The following is a 10,645-nucleotide window of genomic DNA, read 5'->3' as shown; positions in this document are numbered from 1 at the left end:
CTCTTTCCCCAAATTTTGCATTTTGGGCCACTAAAAACCTTGACAAGCAGAGCAGGTAGGTCACTCGGTCACCTGGAGCAGGCATGCTAGCCAGCTAGGTACATTTTAAGTCAATATTTACCCTCATAGCTGTAAAAAGGAAAGAGTTCCTATAGCAACATCTTGCTTCACCTAGTAGTTGCGCCATGCCCAGCTTGCAGGGCACCTTGACCAAGAAAAATCAAGCAACTATTATCGTGTCTCCTGTTGCACAAAGGGGATGTTTTCCTCCAGAAGCGGTGCCCTCCTATAGCTGGCATAGACAGTAGGCTGTAGGATCGTGAACACCCATTCTGGGTCTAGTTGTTGATGGGCTGCAGCAGCAGGAGTGACACGTTTATACTTCCATTTCTCCTAATCTTTGTGTGCCCACTGGCCCCAACCAGAGCCTCTCATCTGGGCCCTGCTAAGCACAGCCCCGTTTTCAACAAGTGCCTTAATGGTCTAGAATTGCCAAGCCCGTGCTGCCTTCGCCCACCCTCTCCTGATCCCTGCCTGGCTCTTGCACGGGACTAAGCGTGCCCGGGACCCTGCGGTCAGCTCCAGTGCAAATGTGCATGCTGTGAGCTTCTTTGCTGTGGGCGGCCTGGTTTCATCTGCAGAAGGAGATGGTGACCCCTTTGCTCTTCAGTCCCAGTGATGTTAGGGGGCAGCAGTAGCCATTTTGGGAAGGGCAGAAATCAAAAGAGGGAAATTTTGAAATTAGCAATTTGTGAGACTTGTGACAGACCTGGGGGGGACCAGACATACATGCCACAGAATTTGTTTGGCATCCATCTGTTTGCCTCCATCTGGTTTGAATGCTCTGGACATCCTACGTGTCTTGGGTAAGCAGTTAGCTCGATGCACGGTGCCATGACCCGGGGACCGTGCGTTCCCACGCATGTTGGAGAGCGTGCGTGGTGCCCTGCAGACGCTGTTGGCGAAGCGGCCCCGTTGCCTTGTTTACAGGCGGTGTGCAGGCCAGAAAGCTGGGGGCATGTGAAGGGGATTAGCATCCCCTGTAAAAGGAAGTGACGGTAAATGGGCAAAGGGCAGGGGTGCACTACTGGGTTACAGCTGATCTTTTTTAAGGGACAAGGGGCTGAGGAAAAGAGAAATCCGGAGCCACGTGGCTGATGAAGCTTCTGGAAGCCTCGCAGTCACCCAATGATCAACTAACGCCCCCAGGTTTTCTCTATTCTCTCGTTTCAAATGGATAAACCCCCAGCCTACGCCCGAAGGCCTTGTTATTAGTGCATATATTTATGATTGTGCACCTTCTGCTGCCGTGTTACATTTGATCCCACTTCTATTATTTGAGTCCTCGAGGTATACGGGTCTTTGTGGAGGATATTCTGACCCTCCTCTGTACTGGTGACACCTCCAATTTTGTATCATCGGCAAACTTCGTTAGGATGCTCCCACTTTATGTGCCAAGGCCATTAATGAAAATGCTAACTCAGACTGATTCCAAGAATGATCCTTAACGACCTGCACTACTAAGTCTCTCTAGCCCAACAGTTTTTCTTTTAGCGCAACCCGCTGCCAACTCCCATTGAGCCAGAGCTTTGTCCATCTTACAGTTCTTGGTTCTCTGGTTAATTTAATAATTTAAGATGCCTTTCTGAAGTACAGATTGATTAAGTATTATTAAATTCTCTTATCTAAAAATACCAATTATCTCATTGAAAGACTATCTCAGGAAAACCTGCCAAGATTTATCTTTGGTAAACCTGTGCTGCATTTTGTCATGCTTTCCATTTACTTCTATGTCTTTAATTAAATCTGCCCTTTAAAGTTTGGTTTAAAGCCTTGCATACTACCGAGGTCAGGCTCGTGGGTCTCTAGATGCTTGGATGGATTTTCCCCGTTCATCATTAGAGACACTACATTTGCTATTCTCCAGTCTGATGACATCACTTCTGCTTTGGTAGATTTATTAAACATCCTTCTGCTAGACTCATGATTTACCGTGCCAGTTCTTTCTGTATTCTGGGAGGGGGATTAACTGGCCTCTCCCGTGCAAGTGCATTGAAGTCTTGCACTTTGGCTATGGCAATGTCCGTGTCTGTATGCACATCCTCATTAGCCAACCTGCCTTTGTCCCCGTTGTCTCTATTGCTCTCTGTATTGAAAACCGAGGAGAAATGTGTATTTTGTTTTTGGCCATCCAGGTTACCTTTCATTGCTATCCCCCCCTCGCTGCATAGCAGTCCCATATCTCCTTTTCTAGTTTTCATTTCAGTTTTCTGACCGAAGCATCTTTTGCTGCTTGTTTAAATTCCTGTGTGAGACCTCAGTCACTGCGACTTTTGGCAGTTCTCCGTTTATCCCTGCACTTTCTAACCTCCAAGATGTTGCTTTCTTTGCTTTCAGTCCCTTTTTCCATCATCACCCTTCTGCTTACTCCAGTCTCCTTTTGGAGGTGGGTATTCTTCCGGCTGGGAGTGGAGACCTCCCCCGAGCGTGGGTGTAGATTTGAGACAGACGGTTCTTGCACCTGGGGCTGACAGAGACTCCAGGCTTTCACGTTCAGGTTTCCAAGCCCTTCATTCCAGGTCACTTGATTAAATGTGAATTGTCTGGAAGGTGGGCCTATGATTGTGATTATATCAGGGCAAAAGATGATAATAGGCCAAAGGGCCCAGGCATGGTTGATAGGCTGCACACAGTCCTCAGGCTGCCTTTCCCGCAGGCCCTCTTGCTGCAGCTGCCCTTTAGACATCCTCCCATCTTATTTACACTCAGAAATCAAATCTTTGCTGAACAAAGTCACTTCTCCGAAGTCTAAATTATACATGTTTGATCCTGCCAACTAGTGTATCCTTGACGAACGCACCCTTATGATATATGGCACCACGAAACATGCCCTTCACAGAAGTGTCTCACAATATACATATTCACAAAAATGTATAGGGAAGTTCTAATATGCCCTTGCAAAACAGCTGCCTTTCAAAATGAATAACTTCAAGACAATGCTTTAACTATAATTTTACAACTAACTTTCTCCAATGTGGTTTCATAGTTTAATTTTCAGCGAGAGCTACAAAAACTAAATTTGCAGTTCCTGGTTTCAAGGAATGGGGGTCGAGCCACAGAGGATGGGAATATTAGTTAATATTCATAATTATAGGAAATGCTGTTCCTGGCAGAGACTGGCCAGAAAGGCAAACAGTCCAGAACTTCTGGTGCAGGTTTGTGTGTTGTGGGCTTGCAAAACCACTTCCTGGGGAGCGTGTCCTTACCAGGCACCTGGTCTGAGTGCCCACTGATATCAGAGATGTAGATAGTGTTCTCTCTCTGTATGTCAAGTGTTTGCCATCTGGTTAAAAGGAAGAAATCTCATGTCACTACTACCAAATGGAAACGAGCAGTGGTGGGTTGCTGAGCTGGGCTAGTCTCCTATCGATATGTTTAATGTGCAGTGTGATAACATGCACCTCTTAAATATCCTGCGCCTTTCAACCCACTGTAAAACCGCACTGCATCTCAGCGTGGCTCAGCAGAGCTCGCTGCACCTCTGACCCTATGCAGTAATTTAAATTGCACGCATGACACCCCGCTGCCACAGCCTGGTTCTTTTCTTTTCCTGAAGCTTGTAGCCATTTCCAAGGATTTGACATCCACTTGTGTGCTACGCTGAAGCACCAGTTTGTCTGCCAAAGTACAAATATTAAGCACAACAGATCTCCATGGCAACTCAGACCCTCACCAAAGCTCCAGTGCCCAGCCCAGCTCCTTTCAAAACTCTGAATCAACCCGACTCTGTAGAGCAGTCCAACTCCAAAGCGAAAACTGCTGCATCTTGACAAAATTACACTGAAATACCATCTGTACAGAGCAATCTGTGATGCGACCTGGGGGAGGGGGGATGCTTAAAAAAAAAAAAGTAGCATTAATATATATTGAATAATAGATTAGTCAAAGCTGGGAGGGGGATCAGGAAGATATTTGAGCTAGGTACAGAGACACAAAGGTCTTGCTGTTATCTTTAGAAAAAAACCACTCCGTTGCAATTAGGAATGGCTGACTTGTCCTTTTCTCGCTGCAAAGGGTCAGCACCGCTGCACTTTGCTCATTCGTCTGGCAGCTCGGTCTCCCTGGTTGCCCGGAGGCACAAAGGGCGTTTAACGCGCACAGGGAGGATGGAGGATTCTGCGCGCTGAAGCGGGATGCTGCACCTAGTGCCTATAACGGCACCTGTCCTCCACTTTTGAAACCCTGCCTTAAGCTTCACCGGGGGAGGATGAGTTTGAGATGCCTCGGCTAACTTGCCTTGAAAGGCTTAGTCTGGCTCAGCTGGTGACCTGAGCAAATCAGGTTGCCCCAGTTGAGCCACCGGTTGTAGCAGCACTGGTGCCCTTGCTAGTGCACTAGCAGAACGTGTCTCTGGGCCTGTGTGTATGCACTTGTGCTTTGATCCAGCAAACTGTACACCTAACTTGAACTCTGAAGCCAGCGGTGCAGTAAGATCAGTGGAACTGGAGAAGGAAGGGCAGGTTTCAGGAGGGACCCAGTCTGATATGATGCCAGGGGGTCAGGAGTGCACGCTCGGGCAGGCTGCTACCAGACAAACAGGCTTTGCAGCTTGTGAGACTGGCTAAGATCTGCTGCCTCGCCCCTGGTTACTAAAGAAGTAGCTGGGAGCTAAGTGCTGGCTCTGGTACTCCCCTAAGGAGGCTGGAGTCAGTCATGCATCACCACTGCGGCACGGGGAAGGTGCGTGCGCCTGCCCGCGTGCGTTAGCACCTGCTCTTTGCTGCGGGAACACACTGGGTTTGTGTGTGTCAGAACGGGCAGGCGCCGCCTGAGCCTTGCTGACTCTAAATGTGAATCTGATTTATTTATTCCTTTAAAAAAACAAAGAAAAAAGCTCAGCAGCCTGCAGTTGGGTTTGTCTAAAAGAGTAGCTGCTGCGCCTGCCCCCCTGCACCTGGTTAGCCCCCAGTTCACCCAGCTGCATCAGTGTTCAGCACCTGCAGCGTCACATAAAAGAACAATACGGCCTCTGTACGGCAGTGCCATGCAACACGGCCTGCTATGGACTAGTATTTTAATATCCACATCTTAGAAGCCTCTAAATCAATTGAAAGAGCTGCTTTTGGTCCAAGGAGCCATCCGATATCTCAAAAGGTGCACACTAGCACCAGAAGTCCCATGCATCATTGTATGTCCCGTGTTCCTACTTCCATAACGATTCTCGGGGAACTTTAGGTGCTTTGAAGCTTTGCAGCTCTGTTGGAGGAAATCCGTTCTATTTGCAGAAGTTTTAACGGCGTGTTGGCACAGTGAGAGCCAGCCGGTCTGCCAGTGCTTGACTTCCCAGGGGCCTTGCCAAGCTGACTGACATTTGGCCATTGTGCTAGTTTGCAGGTGTCTCAGATCAGTGCCTTTTGGATCTGATCCAAAGACTATTTGAAGCCAATGGGAGCATTTCCATTGACTTAAATGGATTTTAAATTATAGGTGTTTTCCTCTCTAGTATAATGAGACCCTAAGGTATGCAGAGCCTACAAAGACTGTTAAGGTGAAGGCTCTGTTTATAAGTTTGAATGTCACGGCTTTACAAAAGAACCCTGATATTAGGTGCCTTTCTTGAGATGTTGCTTGGAAGAGGTAAGATTGGCAACACGTAGGTGCCGGCTGTTTCATGCAGACACTGGGAAGGTGCAGTGACAAATCAGTAGGAGGCTTTTGTTTTGCTTCTAGCCTGATGTTTTGCTGGGGAGTTTTGAATGCTTTCCTATGCCCTTGGCGCTTCTCAGAGCCCTGCTTGAGTCTTAGGTAAGATTTTCAACCCTTTTATAAGGGTGCCCACGTCCCTGCGTGTAAAGGTCAGGATGCAGCATGGCTGAAATGTACAGCGACTTTGGTATAATTTGAGGCTGCCAGGTGGTGATGGAGATTTGTTCTGCCTTTTGCTCTAGCACTGCAAAGGAAGCACTAATCTGGCCAGTCCTTGCCACCTTGCATTTCCCACAGCAAGGCCCACAGAGAAGATCCTGAGCTAGTGCAAACTAATGGTGCTCTGGAAGGCACTGGGGCTGTTGACAGCTCAGAAAAAACTAAGGTTAGATCCTCACTGGAGAAACGTAGTCTGTGCGCTGAAGCTACGTTAACCTGACGTCAGAAAGCAGTAAAGCAGCGGTGTAAAAAGTCCTAGTTTCTTCCCAGCTTTGGGCCGTGCTGCTACAATTCTGTGACCGGGAGGACGGTCTGTCTTGTAGGAGTTCGGCAAGACTCTCGCTTGCAAGCGAGAAGCACTCAGAGTTGGGAGGCGCTCCTCTCCTCCGGAGCTCTCCAAAAGGCAGGAAACAACCCATTCTGGAAAGCTGTTTGCATCCCTTTCCGTGGCAGCAGAGCCTGACAAGAAGCCAGGTGCAAAGCTGTCTGGTTTGTACGGTGAGAAGGGAGCAGGGCCTGGAGTCGGCATGACGTCTGAGGCGCAGTGGTGGGGCTTTGCAGGCAGACACTTTCAAAGGGTCACAGTCCACAGTGTGTGGCACAGAGCAGTCACGGAGCATCATTAACAGGCCACTTCTGGGACAGACTCTCGGAGGCTACGTAATGCCTGCAGTGGTGTAATGCTGCTGTGGTCGTGGGCGTCACAGTTGTTACTACAGCCGCCCAAAGACAGGCAGATGCTAATTCTCATCACTGTCTCAGATGGCTCCCACCAACACCCCAGTATTATTTCTCTCCAGCCACGCTGTCTGCCAAGGAAGCAGGCTTCGGACCTTGCTGCGCACGGAGTTGGCTGCAGTCTTTCTTTGCATGTCATCACGGAGATGTGTTACCTGGCAGCCACTCCCCTCCTTGTCACTCACCCCTACACCAGGTGATTGTATCTCCGAGGAACAATAGCGCAGCCTCCAAAAGGAAGAGCAAGAATCCTTTGTATGCTTTTAATCTATAGCATTAAATAATTCACCAAGCCTAATTCTGGCATTTATAATGTAATAGGGCCAATGTAACCTGATGTGAGCACCCTGGGAAATGCTTCCTGAACAATCAGGTCTCTAAGATTGAGCTGCAGACGAGCACGTGGCAGGTTCCCACAGCCGTGGTCAGGACTGAAACTCCGGAGCAGAGGGAAGAACCACGAGAACCGTGTCGGGAAGAGAAGGCAAATGCCAGTGTTACTGGAAATGGAAACGGCTCTCAGGGATTAGCAGCTTTTGTGGGAAGCCTCCAGCCACAGGTCACGTCTGACCCTTTCTCAAACTCAGCCATATCCGGGACTTGACCCTCTAGCAGTCCTCTCTGCCTTTGCTGGGGGTCCTTCCCCCAGTTTTAAATAATGCCCATTGTTTTGGGCTTGCAGTGAGATGACAACCAGCCCAGGACAGTGTGCGCTGCACCCATCTACATGCCATGTTTTAATCTGGGCATAGAAGCAACTCTTCCCTGCAAATGTATTGAACCCATGTTCTCATAGCAGTTTCACAGGAATTTCTCAAGGGGTGGTCCACAAAACAGAGAATTGTTCACCTTGAGTCAGAGGAGAAGAAAACAGCCTTTTCTGACACCCACTGTTGGTAAAGGGAAGCAAGAAAATCAGGATCTTGGTATCTAGCCACGTGTTCGACCAGAGCCTGAGAGAGGTCTGCCTTTACGATGAAGACATCTGTGCTGGGTTAGGAACAGCGCATCCTGCACCTGTGCAGGGGGTCGGGGAAATGGCCTGTGTGCTCCCTTCCAGTTCTGTGATTTTAGGAGATCAAATAGCTTATTTCCAGGTAGGCCACTCAGCAGCTTTTAGGTGGTGCATCTTCTGGTGCCCACTAGTCTAAGCTACTGCTGACCCATTAATCTGCTGTGGAAGCCAGAGGCGTCCTGTCCTGCTACCAAGCCTGTAAGCCCCCAGCCCCTCCTGTCCCCTGAGCTAGTCGACCAGCTTTGATCTGTAAAACCTGCGTAGAGGGGCGACTTGACCCAGCACGTCACAAAGTAATTGTGCAAGATGTAAACTGCCCACTGATGCCATCTAGATGCTGGTGGTACTTAGTGACACTCCCATTCACCTGTCTGTTCCCAATGCTGCCTATCTTTCCTGGACACATGTGGGGACGGGGCAGATTTCCCGTTCCCTGGACACGTGTGGGGACGGGGACGCTCAATTATTCCACTGCTCGGGGAAACTCCACTGGAGCTAACAAGTTCCTTCTGATGAACATAGGAGCAGAATCAGCTTAGGAGCCTCTCCCAAACCGTAGTTATTGCTACTTCCAGAAAGGCAGGCCACTGGACCTGGGACTTCACCAGCTGTGCTCACTGGCACATTTTCTCAGGAAACAAGCACTGACTGATTTTTCCACAAACCAAACAATCTTTATTTAAAATTCCTACCTCTCCTATTGCATATCAGCTAAGCCTTGAAGCCGCTTACAAAGTTATGCCTGCAGCAACATCCCTTCTGTTGTGGAAGCAGGTGAAATCCTGTGTATTAATTAACAATTTAGTTCAAAACTTCTCCGATTGTGATAGTTAAATAAACATGACGGCCTTGGATCCCGCCTGCTATTAACAATTAACAAGGTGTATCAGTTGGATGCCTTTCAGACTTGTCAAACGCTGCACAGAGAGAAACACGCCATAGTATTTTATGGTAGCAGCCAAAACAATATTGTGACTGCGGCGTCCCGAATCATTTTTTCAGGGTGTACAGGACTCCTCCCTCTAAGGTATTGCTAAGGACTACCAGTGCAACGGCTGATTTATTTTGCTAAGAAGTGACAGATGCCTAGCGATCATTTACTGCTCATAAATCATCACTTGTTTGCTCTGCTTTAACAGAGGTATGCGGAAAGAGACCCACTCTTCCAGTCACCAGTGACTGCTTTAAGGTAGCCCAGACATGTTTAAGAGAGAAGAGAGTAAGTTCCCAGCAGTTAAACAGGACTAGCACTATCTTCTTCACTAGCACGTATCTTCTGTCCAACGCGTTCCCTTCCAAGCAGAGCACCTGAACTGCAGAGGGGAGTTGCTTACAGTGTACAGGGGCCTGGGGAACCATTTAGAAAGGCAGAAACAAAGGAGTTAAAGTCACTGAGCTACCGCAGGATTAAAGGGAAGAGACGTCTCAAAAGCGTAACTTGGAGCTGGCTGTAAAATAGTCCCAGGGTAAATGCATGCGTGGCGCAGCGTCTGCCCAGGAGAGGGGCACTCAGAAACGCTCCGTCTGCTTTTGGAGGAAAGCACTGGGCAAGCATGCAGAAACCCAAAGGGAAGTTTCCTGCCGCTCACATTTCGATAGCTGCCCTGGAGATTTCCCGGGAAGGCTTTACGAGAGACACCTGTGCTTACCTGATTTGACCAGCATTGCTCTGTACAGTCCGGTAGCTCCAGGTGGTACCCTCACCTGGTCCTCCACTCTCTGAGACATGGGGCTGAGATCTTGGGGCTTCCCAGTATGGCTTGGGCTGAGCGAGCTGCTCCTGTCAGTGCTGTGCAAGCCTAAGTGTGCATGACTTTTGGCTGGGTACTGCTAAGCTCTCTCACTTCTGTAAGATCTTTTCAGAGGGAGCGAGAATAAACAGCCACGTGACCTGAGCCGCTGTATAGTTGCTGCCCTCCCCCGCTGACAAGCACATTCTGCTCTAACAAAACCGTTCCGCTTGGATCTGTACTAGTGCGTTACAGGGGTGTGAGGGGAGCAGCCCATGCCGCCGGGGGGGCAGTATGAACACCTTTGCAAGAGTCCGTTGCCCAGACAGCGAGCTTCCTGGGCAGTGCTGCACGCAGAGCTTACCCCCCCACCCCCACCCCACATTAATTGCTCGGCTCTGGGATGCTTTTCCCCCTTGAGCAAGCAGCAGCCCAGCGTGAAGGAATGAGCTGATCCTTCTCATCTGATAAAACAGCTTCCCATGTGCCAAGCGCCGGGAACAGCAGCTTGGGCAAGAACATTCGCTGCGACTCCCACACTGCGAGCAGCCGCGCTGAGCTGACGGAGGTGCACGAATCGCTGTCTGCCTTGCAGCAAGCTCCTAAATGTGCATTGAGCAGACCTACTTAGCCGGGTGGGGTGGCTGTGGGGGCCTCAGTAGAAGCCGTTGTGGCTGAGCGCCTCGAGTCGGGACTGCCGTGCCGTTGTGAGCCGTGATACTGCAGTAGTGTCCCAGCGTGTGGATGGAGGCAGCACCTTTTCCAGCCCAGTTACTATCCACAAAGCTAATAGTGCGCTGGCGCTGGAGCTAGCCCTGGGGGTGGCATCCTGGGACCTTTGACCCCCAGCTCTCTAAAGGATTGCTCCCTGAGCTGTGAGACAGCAGGAGCTCAGCTGCGAGGGGCACTGCCACCCTTGCCAGCGTACTTCACAGCTAGAAAGGCTCTGGGCTCATCTATGGGGAGAGGGGCTGGGGTAGCAGCAGGCGGGGTGGGATGAGTCGATAGGGACGTGCAGGTACAGGAAAAGAGAGGGGGGGACAGGAGCATCGGTGTCACATGAGCACAGACAGCAAGCCTGCCTCGGGTGAGAAAGCGAGGGCGTCTCGGAGGCTGACTCAAGGACTGTGGTCTGCTGGTGTTGCTGGATTTGGTGGAGGCCACAGCCCTGTCCTGTGCTGCTGCCCGGTTCCTCTTGCCCCCACCATGCCCTTGCCCTGCAGCTACTGCCCAGGCT

General features: G+C 49.9%; 1 protein-coding gene and 1 long non-coding RNA gene across 3 annotated transcripts in view; one reads left to right on the top strand and one right to left on the bottom strand.

Annotated features, from left to right (window-relative positions):
- Nucleotides 1–9,564, bottom strand: part of FAM107A (family with sequence similarity 107 member A) — a 22,123-nt gene extending 12,559 nt beyond the window's left edge. Inside the window, exon 1 of one of the 2 annotated variants that reach the window (XM_025199014.1) lies at nucleotides 9,328–9,564. Coding sequence is in view for 1 of the 2 variants with exons in the window: in XM_006019627.3 (XP_006019689.1) it covers nucleotides 9,328–9,406 (79 nt within the window). In the remaining variant the exon portion in view is untranslated. The remainder of the gene's footprint in view (nucleotides 1–9,327) is intronic. The other variant, XM_006019627.3, reaches the window with a different exon arrangement.
- Nucleotides 1–10,645, top strand: part of LOC112549583 — a 231,558-nt gene that overhangs the window by 28,244 nt on the left and 192,669 nt on the right. The window lies entirely within an intron of this gene.

Source organism: Alligator sinensis, unplaced genomic scaffold (genome assembly GCF_000455745.1).
Source record: "Alligator sinensis unplaced genomic scaffold, ASM45574v1 scaffold469_1, whole genome shotgun sequence".
NCBI lineage: Eukaryota > Metazoa > Chordata > Crocodylia > Alligatoridae > Alligator > Alligator sinensis.
This window is presented reverse-complemented; position numbering and strand designations above follow the sequence as displayed.